We start from the raw sequence: 17,384 nt of genomic DNA, 5'->3' as shown, positions 1-17,384 counted from the left end.
TTACCATGGATGCTTCCTAAAGGCTATGCATAGCTTGGTCTAAATTGCACACTTAATCTTCTCTTTCACCCTTGAAAACTGCTTTTCCCAGATTTTTTTTTCCTTGTCTTAAGGTCATTTCAAGGGCTCTTATTTTTCAAATATGTTCAAGTAATTGTTCAGGAATAATAGAATTGTTCTAATTTACCTCATGCCGGGCTTACATTCTAAAGTACACTCATTGTCTTGTGTTAGCTTTAAATGTCAAAGAGATTGTGTTTTGAGTCACAGTGGGCTAAGCCATTACATGGCCTCATACAAGGTTAATTGTGGTAAAAGTATTTCCACTTATTCTCTTCTCTAATTATACTTTAAATTGCATATTTAAGTGTAACTTTCTAGATAACACCTAAGGAGAGGTATTATTTTCACTGAAGAAAAAATTGTCTAAGTTGCAAAGAATTCTAAATGTATTCGCCACAACCGTATCATTACTACGACAAATAACACCACAGTGGCCCACCTTTTCTATTCAAAAGAGTGAAACTAATGTGTTGAAGTCTTACAAAACACCTCTCTTGCTTACTCTGTCATTCTCGCCCCATTTTATTCCTATTGACTTACCACTGATTCCCTCTTTTCTTTTTATTGTACCTCTTTTATTTTTCAGACGGTGGTGATCTTGAGGATGACCCATCATGTTCTTGGCCAGCATCATCTCCCTCCAGTAAAGATCAGACATCTCCAGGACACTGCGAGGACTATGATTTTGGGGAGGATGAAGGGGGCCCTGGCCTGCCATACCCATGCCAGTTCTGTGACAAGTCCTTTAGTCGCCTAAGCTTCCTCAAGCGTCACGAACAAAGCCACGGTGATAAACTACCTTTCAGTTGTACCTTTTGCAGTCGCTTGTTTAAACACAAGCGCAGTCGAGATCGACACGTGAAGCTACACACCGGTGATAAGAAGTACCACTGCGGAGAGTGTGACTCTGCCTTTTCCCGCAGTGATCACCTCAAAATCCACATGAAAACGCACGCCTCTAACAAACCCCACAAGTGCCCTGTGTGCCGCCGAGGCTTCCTTTCCTCCAGCTCACTCCACGGCCACATGCAAGTACACGAAAGGGGCAAAGACGGCAGCAGCTCAAGTCTATCTAGATCTGATGAATGGAAGCTGAAAGAAACTCGCAAATGCAGTCGTTGTGAAGAGGGCTTTGATGTTCCAGAGGAGCTCCAGAGGCACATCGCCGAGTGCCACCCTGAGTGCTCTCCATCAGAGGATGGAGGCCTGGGTGCCACCCTGCAGTGCATTTACTGCCATGAGCCCTTCAGTGACGAGGGTACCCTGCTGACTCACATTGACCAGGCCCACAGTCGAGACAGGAAGGGCCACACCTGTGCTATCTGCTCTGAGCACTTTCTGTCTGTTGAGGACCTCTATGCTCACATGGACATCCACCAACTCCCTGAATCTAGTAACCATAGCAACAGCCCTTCTTTGCTGACTGTGGGCTACACCTCTGTCTCTAGCACCACCCCTGACTCCAACATCTCTGTCGACAGCTCCACAATGGTGGAGACAGCTCCACCGGTGCCCAAGACAAGGGGGAGGAGAAAGAGGGCTGCTCAAAACACATCAGACATGGGAGGACGTGCCTCCAAACAGCCTAAGGTCTCCTACAGTTGCATCTACTGCAACAAGCAAGTATTCTCCAGTTTAGCTGTGCTTCAAATTCACCTGCGAACCATGCATCTGGACAAGCCAGAGCAGGCTCATACTTGCCAGTTTTGTTTGGAGGTTCTACCATCTTTGTTAAATCTAAATGAGCATCTTAAGCAGGTCCACAATGCAGAAGATCATGCTGCCCTGTTGGTCAGCTTGCCTGATGCCCTCCTTCAGTGTAACTTCTGTCCTGAGGTATTGAGTGACCTCAACGCACTCCAGGAACACATTCGCTGCTCCCACGGCTTTCCCAGTCCTGTGGCAAAGGAGAGCAATGCCTTCTTCTGCCCCCAATGCTTCATGGGGTTCTTGACAGAGGCTACTTTGGAGGAGCATGTTCGTCAGACTCACTGTGATGGGGGAAGCCTGCGCTTTGACTCTCCTCTGGCTGTAACACCCAAGGAGTCTATAGTAGAGGTGTACTCCTGTTCGTATTGCACCAATTCCCCCATATTCAACAGTGTTCTGAAGCTCAACAAGCACATCAAGGAAAATCACAAGAACATTCCACTGGCACTGAACTACATTAACAATGGAAAGAAATCCCTGCGCACTCTCAGCCCCTCTTCTCCAATATCTGTTGAACACACCATGTTGAAACAAGGTGGCTCAGCCTCACGCACTACCAATGAGTTCATATGTAACCAGTGTGGAGCCAAGTATACCAGTCTAGACCTTTTCCAGACTCACCTAAAAACTCATCTGGATGGCCTGCAGCCTCAACTCACCTGCCCACAGTGCAACAAAGAGTTCCCCAACCAAGAGTCCCTGCTAAAGCATGTGACAATTCACTTTACTATTACCTCCACTTATTACATCTGTGAGAGCTGTGACAAGCAGTTCACTTCAGTGGATGACTTGCAGAAGCACCTACTTGACATGCATACCTTTGTTTTCTTTCGTTGCACTCTGTGTCAGGAGGTGTTTGACTCAAAGGTGTCTACCCAGCTTCACCTGGCTGTAAAGCACAGCAATGAGAAAAAGGTGTATCGCTGCACCTCCTGCAACTGGGACTTCAGGCATGAGACTGACCTTCAGCTACATGTCAAACACAGCCATCTGGAAAACCAGGGCCGTGCCCACCGCTGCATTTTTTGTGGGGAGTCCTTTGGCACAGAGGTGGAGCTGCAGTGCCACATCACTACCCATAGCAAGAAGTACAACTGTCGCTTCTGCAGTAAGGCCTTCCATGCCATCATCCTTTTAGAGAAGCACTTGAGGGAGAAACACTGTGTGTTTGAGGGAAAGGCACAGAACTGTGGTGCAAATGGCTCTACTGTAAGTGGCGGGGAAGGCCAACCTAAAGAAGATGCTGAGCTACATGGTCTGCTGACTAACAGTCATGGTACAGGGGCAGCAGTTGGACCTGCTGTGGAGTCTCACAACAGCCATGATGGAAGTGAGGAAGAGGTGGACACTGCAGACCCCATGTTTGGCTGTGACATCTGTGGGGCATCTTACACCATGGACTCACTCCTCACTAACCACCAGTTGAGGGACCACAATATACGCCCTGGTGAGAGTGCCATGATGAAAAGGAAAGCTGACATGATCAAGGGCAACCACAAGTGCAATGTTTGCTCCCGCACCTTCTTCTCTGATGCTGGGCTGAGGGAACATATGCAGACCCACCTTGGACCTGTCAAACACTATATGTGCCCCATCTGTGGGGAGCGCTTCCCTTCCTTGCTCACCCTGACTGAGCACAAGGTCACCCATAGCAAAAGTCTGGACACAGGCAGCTGTCGCATTTGTAAGATGCCACTGCATAGTGAGGAGGACTTCCTGGAGCATTGCCAGATGCACCCCGACCTAAGGAACTCCCTGACAGGTTTCCGCTGTGTTGTGTGCATGCAGACAGTCACCTCTACATTGGAGCTCAAGATCCATGGTACCTTCCACATGCAAAAGACAGGGACAATGTCCGGCAACCACCAACCCATGGGCCGCAGCAATATAATTTCTCATAATCAGCAGCAACAACATATCCAAAAACCTTTCAAGTGCGCCTCCTGCCTGAAAGATTTCCGGTCTAAACAAGACCTGGTAAAGTTGGACATCAACGGACTGCCTTACGGACTCTGTGCATCCTGTGTGACAGTAGCTGGCTCCAAGAGCTCCAGTCCAACAGTAAACGGAGGAAGGCAACAGCAGCATCATGGCGGAGCCACCACTCCAGCAACAACTACAGCTGCATGGATCCAGGGGGAGAGTCTTAGCCCTGGAGACGGGAAAGGCAAAGCTGTCTCTTCTTCATCTTCATCCTCTTCCACATCCTCATCAACCGCTGCCAAGACACGATGCTCTAGCTGTAATGTGAAGTTTGAGTCTGAAGCAGAGTTGCAAAACCATGTGCAGACAGTACATCGGGAACAGGCTGGGGACAGCAACAGCGGGCAGCTCAAGACCCCCCAGATGTCCCCCATGCCCAGAGCCAGTCCCTCACAAACTGAAGAGGTATTGTTAATTAGTGTTGTATTGAAGGGGGTTGAATAGTTCATGAAAATATGCCGAGGTTCAAAATTCTGTTTGTATGGCTATGTTAAATTGGTAAAATAAAGTGATTTCTAGTGTGAAATATAATTTAATGTCTAAAATTTATTATAATAAACCCTTTCCTCTTGGTCTTATTTTCCAGAAGAAGACGTACCAGTGCATCAAATGTCAGATGGTGTTCTACAGTGAATGGGACATCCAAGTCCATGTGGCCAATCACATGCTGGGTAGGGGATATCTCTTTTTTGTTTCATTTATTATGGTCTCTGTTGCATTCCTGGAACAAATTCATAAAAACAGTGCTTGTTGTGTAATATCTATGTAAATATGTTTTTTTTCTACACTGTAGCATACATTTAATCAATGTGGCTTTTAGATGTGCGATTCAAATGTTAAAGGGAATGATTTTTTGGTGATCATCATCGACACATTTGCAAATCATTAAGGGAATTTCACCAAAAAAAAACTAGTATTTGATCATTTTAAATAAATTTCCGGCATAATCTTTTTTATACTTTTTAAAAAGGTGAATCACATACAAAGGACTGATGTGATATATGTAATAAAATATTTGACCCTGTCTCATTCAGGCTCACAAGTATCTGGATCACATCACCAAATAGGTGGAATTATTTTAATATTTTGACCATCAACTGCATCCCCAGTGTTGTGCATTTATAAACCCATCATATTCATTTCCCCATGCATGTGAATGGTAAAATATAGTACGTGTGCATGCTTGTGGAGCATAATCTATCCACTTCAAACCACTCTGTATGGAGGTAGTTTGAAGTAGTGGAAATATACAGATTTTTTAAATATTAAAATACCAAAACAGATTTTATTCAAACAAAAATTTCAAATATTATTCAATAGTTTTTGAAAAATCTCCACATTGCTACTGTACATTATTTTGTTTGTTTGTTTACTGTGCCTCCTCACTTAAGTAGTCTGTTCTGATGACTGAGATCTGAATACAATACTTTCATGCTCTCTGCATTAATGACGTCAAATAAACTGAAAAAATGGATATTTGATTTTATTACCCTATGTAACACAAATCTATTCCAAAATTCTCATTTTCTTTCACAAGATTCCTAAAGAAAGAGTGCTGGTGTAAGACTAACCTCTTCATTTTCAAAATGTCTTTACTTTTAGTTGTCATTTGTATGCAGGCAGAATAATTTGAAGAGAACAGACAATTGGAAAACAGGTTGTCTTGCCTGCAGTAAGTAGGCTTCTGAATTCCGGTCTCACGTTCCTTTATTCATTCATTTATTCAGCTCGTTTGGCGGCTCTTTCATTACACTGCATTATCTGTTGTCTTCAGTGGGAGAGAGACTCATTGATCTGGAACCAAACCGCCTCTCTGTTTGGGACACGCTTCTAGGCGCAGGTGAATTTAAACACGGTGGGCAATTCTATCAGGACCGGTAGGCAATTCTATCAGGGACCCACTGTTTGTGCATAAACAATCAGAAGCATGTGATTTGTGATTTTGATGCTTCGGTGTATTTGCAAAGGAGAGAGACGAGCTGAGAGTGTGTAGGTGTGTATTTTGTATTCATCTTTGCGATCTGCTCACCCACTATTCTACTGGGGGTGCCTAATACAGTACCATGCCAGCATTAGTCCTTTTTCTCGCAAAGGCAGGCACGGAGCACACTGGGAGGGTAGAAAACAAACCCCCCTACTGGTTATTTTATGTCTGTCAGCCGCACAAGCACATAGTTTCCCCATAACAGTGGAATTCAGACAGCTTAAGATAACAGGAGGATAGGTGATTGGGTTATTGTCTGATGTCTTCCTTCTCTGATATGCCATTGCTTTGTATTCAACATGATCACAGGTTTCATCAGACTTCTCAAAAGGGTTTCTGTTAGATGCATTTGTTTTATGATTTCTAAAATATGGAGAAAACTAAACTCATTGTAATGAAATTTCCGTAGGAATATGAAGCTGTCAAAAAGTGACTGCATTTGTAAAACAAACAAACAAATATGAAAGTGAATTCAAAAATAAAAAACATATATGACTGAAGAGGTATATCTATATATATAGATATATATGTACAGTATATATTTACAATCTATTGGTTCGGAAGAATTGGTCTCTTTTAATGTAGAATGGGGTTAAATTCAATCCAGCCTGTAATCACTGCAAAGCCAATTTGGGCCAAAAACAGAAAAAAAAATACTCATTTGGAAAAGCTCTAAATACCTTATCTACTGAAAAGGGGACACTTTCTCCTTTTAATGGCCATCTGCACAGGAGAGGGGAAACAGGGGGCTGGGGTCATCTCCGCTCAGCTGTCAGCGTTATTAGCGTAGGTAATGGAGCAGACGCTGGATTCATAGGGGTGTTGTTTTCATGCATGCCCCGCTCCATGGTGTCAGTTCACACTGATAACTCTATATATAGTGATGTGCCGTGACATAACCATAGTGCTAAGTGTATGGAACAACAAAACCTGAGCCTGTCTCACCCAGACAAGTCCATATTAGCTGCCTTTGTAATGCAATAGTCTCCTTAAAGCAAATGCACTCAGCCTCCACCCTCACCTCCTCCTAACGGTCCGTGGTGCTCGTGACTGCCTCTTCTGTACGTCTGCCAGCACATTTTGATGCACGGCTATTACACTCAGACGATGAGGGTCCTGTTTGAGACATAAAGCGCAGCTCAGATGCCCAGCTATTCAACATTTACTATGATAATAGAAGTAAATTAAAGGGAAGGAGGTGGCCATGGGTGCAGAGGGGTGTGTTGCAGACCAGCCCAAGCCAAGCCTGTGAACGGCCCCACGTGTTTTAAGATGGAGGCCGCAGCCTGCTAGGGCCCAGATGGATCAGTACACATTTGCTGTACAGCTGGTCGCTCTGTTTGGGGACCTGGTGTGATACTCCTATGGAGAAAAAAATGATATCGCCACCATCCAAGGAGCAATTTAATAGCAGGCCAGAAGACAGCTGGCCACTCTTTAGTTTAGAGTTTTTTGGCATGGCTCACTTACAGAATTGAGGGTGTCCGATTTTTCTCTAGAGACACACAGATTTATACAGCTTTCAGCTGCTGCAGTCACTATCAAACCTTTTATTTATATTTTTCTTTCAGATTAGAAAACAAATCTGTCATGCAATTCAACTTGTCATCCTGATCTGTAGTAATTGCATTGGAAATAAAATATTTTAAATCACAATTCTTCCACAAAGTGTTTTTTAAGAGGACCTTTGAAGGTCTTTCATTGACACAAAAGCCTGTTTGGTTTTATCAGCATGCCATCATGCCACCCCATTGCTTCACTTTGACCCCTCTGTAAACTATGACATTTGGAGCCTCATGGGGGGCACGTTTGGCCCATTTATCGCACTTTTCAAATGTCCCTGTGTGGATTTTCAGAGCCCTGACATGTTTTGAAGTGTGGGCTCTGTCTTAAAGGGATTTAAAGGGTGAAAAGGGTTTTAGCTTTCTTGTTAAATCTGCTTTCAATCCAATTCTCATCTCACTCCTGTCCATTCCAAGCAGCCATTGCCAAGGTGGCAGTGCTCAGAAGGACAATTGTAAACAAACAAACCAAACCACATTCCAGAAAAGTGTTTTGGGGTCACCTCTACGGATTTTTTGGGTTGGTGACAGCAGTGAGCTTGAAGCCAAGTGAGGGAGGAGCCTTCTCTCACAGAGAGAAGTCGGTGGCCTGGTCGGCCCAGGCAGAGGGGGGCACTGGAGGGGTGGAAAGGTTCGGGGGCGGAAAGGGAAAGGCACATTTGCTGTACAGCTGGCCGCTCTGTGTGAAGCAGGCACTGTGGGCCGTTACAGAGCTGGAGAGGAGAGCGAGTGAGAGGCCTTTAGCTCTCCTCTAGTTTCTCCTCCTCCTCTCTGTTCTCTCTTTCTTCTTTCCCCCCTCTCTCAGTCCACTATGGCTCCATTTTCCTCTGCCTCAGTAGCTCTCACATTTTCATATTAATCGTGCTCCAACCTGGCAAAACATACTGTTTTGGCTGTCAGTGGGGAAACAGACAGGAGGCACACTGTAACAGTATTTGAAGCTGGAAGGCTTGTTTTGTTTCTTGCTAAAGGCCACAAATTATCCTTGACACATATCCTCTTGTCTTGGGCCCCTAGAGCAACTTGGCCAGTGTATGTTGATTACATGGTCTCCATCGCTGTCTCTGCCCTGGTGGCAACACATTTACTACTCTATTAAGTGATTTTTTTTCTCCTGGTGTATAAACAGAATTTGGTATTTTCCTTCTTTGTTTTTTTTTTTACAATAATCCTCTTTGATTGGGTGTGTCTTGATGTTCCCTTAGTTTCTGGGACTCCTTCATAGATCACACACACATGTAATCTGCTAACAAACATGGCCAAACACTCCTTGTTTGACTCCTAAGGGGCTGGATAAGAGTCAGAACTCAATAGACAACACAGCACAGGAACAAGATCAATCTTATGAAATAAATAAGAGAACAGGCTTGGACCAGCTAGTGGAAACAAAGGAATCCATGCGTGCCATATACTGAGTGTGATATCTGCCTGCTTTTATTAATTGGTGATTAATAATGCCTCTCTATTCGTTAGCGCAGTCACCTCCCGTGCAGCCAAGTGTGTTGCTGCTAATATGCAATTATGCGCACCTTACTGCTCGTTACATTACACTTCTCCCTAACTAATGTGGCCTCCATGAGGAGAATAGAAAACAGAGTGAGCTGCAAAAAAAAAAGAGAGCTATCAATAAGATTCTCACATGCACTGTGTTACCTACACCTCTCTGGATGGAAACAACAACAAAAAAGAAGTTTCGTACAAAGTTCTCAATGTAACCAGGAGACTGCATTAAAAGTTGTACAGCATTGCAGAAACTGGTTTGCTCTTCCTGGTGTTTTTGTTGTAAAGCAGGGGTAATTGACATCACCATGGGGATGCTCTGTTGCTAGGCCAGACAAGCTCAGGCTGATGTGGTCCTTATCTATTGATTTTCCTGACATTTCCCCACACTCCACAGACTAGGCCAACATGTGAGAAAATATCTGATGCTCTCAGTTCATACAGCCTGTTTGTACAAACTCTGAGCGGACACTTGCTGCCCCTTACTGCATTGCAATTGGTTGGTTGATGTCACCATGGTGATGTCGGGGGAAAATTCTTCTCAGTGATTTGTTGAGCCGTGCTCATTTGTTGAACTAATCATTTTATGCTTTAGAATGATTACCTCACCACATGTAACACGCTAGAGACAATGTTACAGATTTGCAAAAAGCCTACATTTTGTCTTTGAATTTAAAGATATTATTTAATTAAGGAATCACTGGTGTACTTTTTGAAACCTCCTATGCAAGTCTAGTCAGGGACTTGGGCGACCTGAATAAAGGTAGGCTCTTCCTGTGCTTCTGGCTATGTTTTATTGATATACAGGAGGGATGTCTCCTTTAGAGTGTTAATGCCAACCCTTGTTCTAAAGTGAAGCCCATAAATACTGGATGATCAGAATTAACCTCTGCATTACTCCACTTCCCTATGGTCTCTGAGAAGTCACCAAGGCCGTAGGTGCATGCACACCCCTGGTCTGATGTGGTTGCTTAGCAGTCTGACTGGAGGGGGTGCTTATGGGAGAAGTGCAAACAGACAGTCCTGCCTTAGTAAAGGTCAGAGCTGCAACCTACACCTCTCAATTCCCAGCTTGGCCCTGATGGGACCAGGGTTCCAAGCGTGCCTAGAGATGCTTGTGGTAAGGGAGAATTACAGGGAGAGTGTAGTGGTGCCCTGCTGCTGAAGTGCATTGCTTTTAGAAGTTGTCAGCACCAATAGCAGTGTGACAGATTTGATCTAACTTTGTGTAGTGGCTCGTACTTAGTTTGTTTTTGGAATGACATGCATGCTGGGATGCCAGTAGCTATCATATGCTGCATAACAGGAAAGAAAATTGTTAAGTACGCTTCATAGGTGTAGAGAGGTTTGTTTTAGAATACAAACAGACTCCAAAAGAGGACACCAAAAAGTTTTAGCTTTCTTTATGGTGCCCATCGGTGGTTTTACAAAGTACCATGTAACGAATTACTATCCTCATCGAACTTGGCTGTAAGAATGGCAGACAGGGGAAGAGAGGGGAGGGGGATAGGGTTCTGAAAGGCCCCCCAGCGTCAAAGCCTTAATAATCATGTGAGCAGCGCTGGACTTCATTACCCTCCTGTTCGACAGGCCGAGTGCCAGCCTGGATTGCTGGCTGGCTGTGGCAAGGTCAACGGCGGAGGAAAAACCAGTTACTGTGTTACTCTGGAGCGGAATGGAGAGGGGCGGCCATCTGTCAGCTCAGGCCTGCCATACCCGCAGAGCAAATGGACACGGGCGGCCAGAGGAGAGGCCACAGACACCCATAGAGCTAAACCCAGTGAGCATAACACTGAGGCATGGACACAGATCCAGCCAAAGAGATGAGCCTTGGTACTACTAAAACACATATATACACACACATAGCGGAGAAGATAAGGCTATCTCCAAGAAATTTGGCAGCAAGTTGTGTGTGTTTATGCATGTTTGTTTTTAGTGTCAGCGCACTATTGGGCCCCTACTGTTTTAAGTCCAGATGGCAAAACATTTGATAAAAAGTTGATAAAAGTTTTGCTGTGCTTGCCAACGGTAAATGTTTTAATCATAGTGTTCCCTTATGGAGACAAACACCTTGTGAATCTAAGTGCAGAAAATATTATCATTGCCTTTGGACCACATTTCTCATTTCAACTGGGACCACAGGCAAGTTAAAGCAACAAAACTAAAATGTTGCCATTTCTCTCTCTCTCTCTCTCTCTCTCGCTTTCTTTCTCTCTCTCTCTGACTATACATATATATATATATGTACACACACACACACACACACACACACTCAGATGTCTTCCATACCAGACTCTAGTTTTAGTGTTTCACCTTGCTGGTTGTTTGTCGGCGTCTGAGTCGCACTCTGTGAGTAGGACCTTTACGATGCCCTCTGGCCAAAGTGGAAGAACCCTGTGGAATGTTCCAAAGCTCTCTAATAGGTTTCAGGTGCTGCGGGCCACCGGCCAGCCCCCCGCCATCACCCCACTCTGTGTGTCTTGTGTGATAGGACTCCCTGCTCAACAGTCAAAGCACCGGCATTTCTCCTCTAAAAGAGAGGGCAGAGCTGCTACAAAATGGATAGCCCTCGTTGTTTACTGTAAAATCTTTGGTCATCCTTGCTATAGTCCATTGTTATTTACTCTTTCGTTGGCTCGATTAGAGCCGTGTGCATCTCCTCTGACTGATTTGTTAGTATTTAAACAGTTTCTCTTACACATATGGTGTAAGTTCAGGCAGAAATGCAATTTACATTTCTTCCGTCCCACAACTCAGCACAGCTGAAGTTCCTCCTTGTTTTCCCTCCTGCACCAAGAGTAACGACCCCCCGGCTTGAACATCAACATGCTCCGGAAAACAGGGAGATGGTCCTGGGCGATTCCCCCCCCACCCCCACCCCCACTTTAATGGAAATCACACAGGAACTTCCTGGATGAAAGCATTATTAGTTATTAAGGTTTAATGTTGATATCAGTGCTTGCATGTTTACTGGAGTGCATGGTACTGCTAATGTGGAATTGTCTGAGAGGTGCAGATTTAGTAAGGAATTAGTGTACACCCAGGATTTAATTAAGGGGATCTATTTCCATCTTGTTAGAAAGAGATAATGTGAATACTGCATGCATCATAGGTTACCATATTAAATGCTGCTTCCTGTAACAGCATTATATTAACTAGTAGTAGTAGTGCTTGTAGATTATAGAAAGTAAACAACAATCTATATTTGTATATTTAAGACTGCTTAAAACAAGTAGGCTCTATATACATGAGTCATTTTTAAATTGGAAATATTATGTTGTATTTTTGTGTGTCTCTTAATGTTCAGACACAGTGATAAAAACCCACCAGACATTCATTAGAGATAAAATCGTCACACTTCCATTTTTTCATATGTCTCGTTCCATTTCCAGCACAACAGTTGAGTGCGAACACTGAAGCGACATGGCCTCTTTGTCTCTCCATTTGTCCCTCTGCTGCCTAGAGACGCAAACCTTAAGCTACTCACTCTCTGATTAATCTTTAACATTTATAATTACTAATTAAGTTAGTAAGAGACTTTTAATGTAGTCTTCTTTCAATGGGGAGCGGTGAGGACAACAGATCATTAGCTTCAATAATGAACCTGGATGAGACACATAATGGCCTATGATAGGTGAATACTGACAGTTATAACAAATGAGACGAGTATATGGGAAATGCTGTAGCACTTCATGGATTCAAAGGCACAGGGACACAAGGAGGTGACTTACTCCAGTAACTCCAGAAAGGCCTTAAAATATGAGATAGTTTGTACTAATTAAAACATATATCTGTAATACAGTCAAGTCTATATTAGCATTCAGTATGTATAATGAATATCTTTAGTGGTAATTGTGTCAACTCAAGTTTCAAGTACAAATTTTATTTATTCATTCACTTTGGTTTCATTGAGTTTTTGGCTTCCCTAGTGTCTTCGGTGTATCTCATTATCACATTATTACATTAGTGTCTGCATTATACTGGTGGCTGTAAGTTGCTGCCCATTAAAAGAGTCATTTCATCTCCGTTTTTTTACCTTAACGACGATGCTACTCTGGCACATTCCGTGAGCTTTCCCACTTTGGGGAAGGTGCTTATGCCATAATGATTATTATCATTAAGAAGATATTAATGTGCTTAGTGTTTGCGACCCAGCTGCTCATCATGGCCTGAGCTCCCTGCCGGGGAGTGTAAGTGAGCTGCTGCCAAAACGGACAGTGCACGTAGGCCACCGCCCACCTGTCCAGAGGTTTCAGGGTCAGTGGAGGGCACACCCACCTACCTCCCTGCCCTCTGCTGAACTGGAGGAGGGTTGGCTCAAAACATAAAATTGGAGTAGATGAATGGTGTTATGTGGGATAATGATAAAAATGCGCTACTGAGTGATTTCACCCCAGATTGTAGCTTCCTCATATATAATGTCAACATACATATTAATTATAGTTATGTTACTCTGCTGTGAGGGGAAATGTGTGTTTTCCCTGCAGACATAAATGCCACATAATTATTCATTGAATTTCCATTCTTGCTATTATGTCAGGCTATTCTGGCAAGAGAAAGACTTTTTTTGCATAAAATCAGAGTTTTTTTTTAATGAGTTGTTTAGTTGTCTTAATTGTTTGAATCAAAAAGACAACAAACTTCTTCACCTTTATTATATTCAAAAGAGGTACAATGCCAGGATGTTGTGTGATGAAGCCTCACACACACACACACACACACACACACACACACACACACACACACACACACAGATAGATGTTGTGAGGCTCAAGGCAGCCTGGCTCTGATTCCTCCAGTCTCTCAGTTTCAAATTGCTGCTTCATTAGGACTTGGAAAAGAAACCCATGGTTACATTTAATCAAACAAATCGGTATGGCAGACCCACATAATCAATCACAATCCTTATCCAATATGCTACATTCTGTAACTACCAAGCTGGCTTGGAGAAAAGTCAATTATGGCCCCTCTCTTTGCTCCTCTGACGGGGTTGCTGTGGTACTATACTGTTTCTGCAGTTGTTGTCATTATGCAAACATAGACTATGTGCATCTTACACGCAGCCTGTTCCTATTCATACAGTCATGTCATAGTTTTCCTTTTTATACTGCTAGTTCTTGTATGATACACAGACTGGGGGTTTGTTGTAGAGTATGATGTGCCATATCTGGAATAATCAAATTAACTATTAATGTTTTTTGCTCTCCAACCAACACTTATGTTACACTGTGGGCTGCAGTCAGCAATCTTGTTCATATTTCATATGTTTTGTGTCCATATGGCTCTGTTCTGACTGTGTCTCGTTTGCAGCTCTACTTTCTCACCCCATATTCATGAATACATGTATATGAATGCAAACATGCATACGCACACGCCCACATACAAAAACTATAAACATGATCACATGCTGTATACACACTCATCACTGAACCCATCAATGTTTTTTCTCCCATGTTCGTCTTGTGAGTTCTCACTACCTTTTCATTTCGACGCTCAGTCTTGCGCACAATCAACACGCTCCACGTAATAGACACAGGCAAGTAAAACACACACAAGCACACACACACAAGGTAGCTAGGTTGGTGGGGGCCATGGCTGCAGCTCCTCTGCGCAGTCCCAGAGTGGCTCCCGGGGCTCGGCTGCCAGTTGTTTGCCAGCGTCTCCGGGTGGAATTCATTCAAATTAAAGCGGTGGAATGAGGCCCGAGTCCCAGAATGCCTCGTCCCTCTCCTTCATCAGCATTCCGCCGATGAGAGTAATTAAAGCAGAAATTAATTCTGCTGTAAGCAGAGGAGCCACAGAATAACTGATATTAGAGGCTGGATGATGAATGCTTGGCATCAAGGGGGGTCTCAGGGGAGGAAGGGGAAATTCACAGATCTCTTTTTCTTTCTTTATTTCTCTCTTTCTTTCTTTATTTCGTACTTTATTTCTTTTTCAATCGTTCCACTTTGCCTCTCTTTTGCTCTCTTTGCCCACTCCTGTGTTTTTATTCCTTTGGTTTATGTTGTCTACATTTCTCACGTCTGTGCGTTTCTCTCTGTTGATGTACAATTTGCCCCATCTCATCTTTACATTTCTTTCATTATATGTAGCACCGTTTGTCCTTCTGCGACACCTAAAGATTGCCACTGAGAGCCAAAGCCATTGGTTTCAAGCATGACTGAAGACATCGTCACTAAGCCTCCTCTGCTCAGTAACAGTATTTCACATTCTGTCAGCACTGGTGCTCTCATTTTCAGTCAACAGGCATATTAGAGTGTACTGATGCTGCAAATGCAAGCGTTTTGTTGTTCGTCAGCAGAGGCCAAAATGGAGATTGCTTTTCAGGTGAATTTTAGGGCACACTATTGTGAAGAAAATGTAAATCAATGTAACTGTTAATCAGAATGTGAGCAACCATAGAAATATACAATTATTGAATTAGACCATGTTTATAGGGTGGCTTGGAGCTAAACTCTGTGGGTTATATTCAACACAAACTGTCTTTTTACTCAGGCTGAGTTTGAGATTGAACCTTGAAGCTCTCCAGATGATGTGATATTCTACCCAGGATGATTCAATGATCCCCCATGTCCCCTGGCACTTTATTTTTGGAATAGCACATCTTTAGCAAGAGCAGTCACAAGACTGAAAGACAAACAACTGAACTCATGAAACACTGAGGGTGGATGAGGCTGTCAGTGAGACTGTTTCCTCTCTTAGAATCAAATGGAATTGAACAAAGGTTAGCTCTTTGGGGCTTTATGGTAATGTGATATACGATGCTGCCATGGAATTTGCCAACGCATGTCTTAGCACTGTCTGACTCCAAGGATGTAGTGAATGGTAATTACGCTGACCTCTGCCCCTCCCTCTCTTATTCTGCCCTCTGGGTAAAAAGCCCGAGGAGGTAATAAACAATAGATAGATTTGTCTTGTTTGTATTGCAGCTGCCCCACTCTTAATGACACACGAGATTGGCCTCTATTTTGAAAATAATACATGCCAAGATCTGCAGGTAGTTGTATTGTATTTTTAATTGGTATGTGCTAGAATATCTCAATCAGATGTAAATGAATGGAAGCTCAACCTAAGAGGTACTGACTGTTATTAAGAATTTAGCAGGCTGGCGTGGAGTTGAAACACAGAATGAATGATTAGAAACCATAAAGGGCCCAAATATAGAGGAGATGCAAACTGTAGACAGGGCTCTAAACCAACCCCAAACCTGTTGATAAAGCCAGGTAAGGAGGCTAAAAAGCCAAAAAAGGCCTCACTGGCACTGCCCAATAATGCTCAGTCTTATCTATGGGGACAGATGGGCTGTAATTTTACTGCTGTTTTTTAACTAATGCTAATTTTCATTCTAACATACAATATATACTTCTTGGAATTTGTTATATGAACTTCAAACATTACAAACTTGGAAAAACATACATCTGTTCCTTAAAAAATAAGTTATTATATAAGCAGCCATGTTACAGTGATACAAACAAACACAATATTATTGCATGATGTGCTGAACCGTGATGCCTGTATTCAATATGGGAGAAAAATAGTTGGAATTCATTTAGAATTGTGGATGTCTAATATTGCAGTGAAACTCAAAAGCATAATATTATTCCAACCCCAATCTTCCGTGGCATGGCTGTTTCTCTTTCCACTCTCATTTTCTCTTCATTCCTTCTTTTGGAAAGATGATTTGAAGCATGAAGCAGAAATAGTATTCATATAGTAAAGACATTTCCTCTAAATTATTTAGTAATGGTGCCTTTTTATAGACATAAGGTTTACCTATGGACCTTACTAAAAGCTTGGTACACAGCAGCACTTTTCAGAGGGTATCTCTTCAGTGGATCGTATTGCTCTAGTGCATGATATCTCTCTCGATCATTTAGAATGGCGATGCCGTTATGAAAAGGGAGGGCATATCTTGATGTCTGCCATCCTGGAAATGGCAGCAGCATTGTTTGTTTGTCTACTTTGTTCCGCACACCAATAAAAAATGCACTCAAAATGAAACCTTGGTGTAACGATGACCTTAAATGCAATGACACTCTTTCCCATAACATTGTCCTGTCCAATAGTCCAGAACTCCCCAAGAGGCCTTACAGCAAGTCTAGGAGGAACCAAATGAGAGAGAAATCGATTACTTTCCTCTATCCACTGTCTCTGCCCTGGCTGAATTACTGAAACAAGATGCTGCACTTAGAGGAGTCTTTGGAGAGGCAGAGAGAAAGAGATGTGGGGGAGAGAGAAACACTTTTAGGGACATGGGTGCCATTTAGACTAGGACCATCTTCTCACAGAAAGCCACTAAAAGCAGGGAATGATCATCATCCTGTCCCTGGTTGGAGGCAGATAGCCTCCTGTGGTTAATTGAATACAGAACATACACTCTGGTTTGAGGTCAAAGCAAGATCATTTAAAAGAATCTTAATTTCTGTCCAAGCACACCAATCATACACATGTGACAGTATCAATTTCTCCTTAACTTGAGCTAGGCACATTGCATTTAGACCAGGCCACATGGACCCAATCTGATGTTGTTTTTTCAGATTTCCTAATGTCAATTGGGTGTTGTTTAACATCCGCACCAG

General features: G+C 43.1%; 1 protein-coding gene across 1 annotated transcript in view; it reads left to right on the top strand.

Annotated features, from left to right (window-relative positions):
• The window catches only part of LOC116698870 (zinc finger protein 521-like), a 90,670-nt gene that overhangs the window by 38,882 nt on the left and 34,404 nt on the right, over positions 1-17,384 (top strand). Inside the window, 3 exon segments of the mRNA XM_032531091.1 lie at positions 650-4,161; positions 4,343-4,427; positions 4,791-4,823. Coding sequence (XP_032386982.1) covers positions 650-4,161; positions 4,343-4,427; positions 4,791-4,823 — 3,630 coding nt within the window.

The sequence above is a fragment of the Etheostoma spectabile genome, chromosome 12 (assembly GCF_008692095.1).
Source record: "Etheostoma spectabile isolate EspeVRDwgs_2016 chromosome 12, UIUC_Espe_1.0, whole genome shotgun sequence".
Classification (NCBI taxonomy): domain Eukaryota; kingdom Metazoa; phylum Chordata; class Actinopteri; order Perciformes; family Percidae; genus Etheostoma; species Etheostoma spectabile.
Note: the sequence above shows the minus strand (reverse complement) of the source record. Positions and strands in the feature narration are given on the sequence as shown.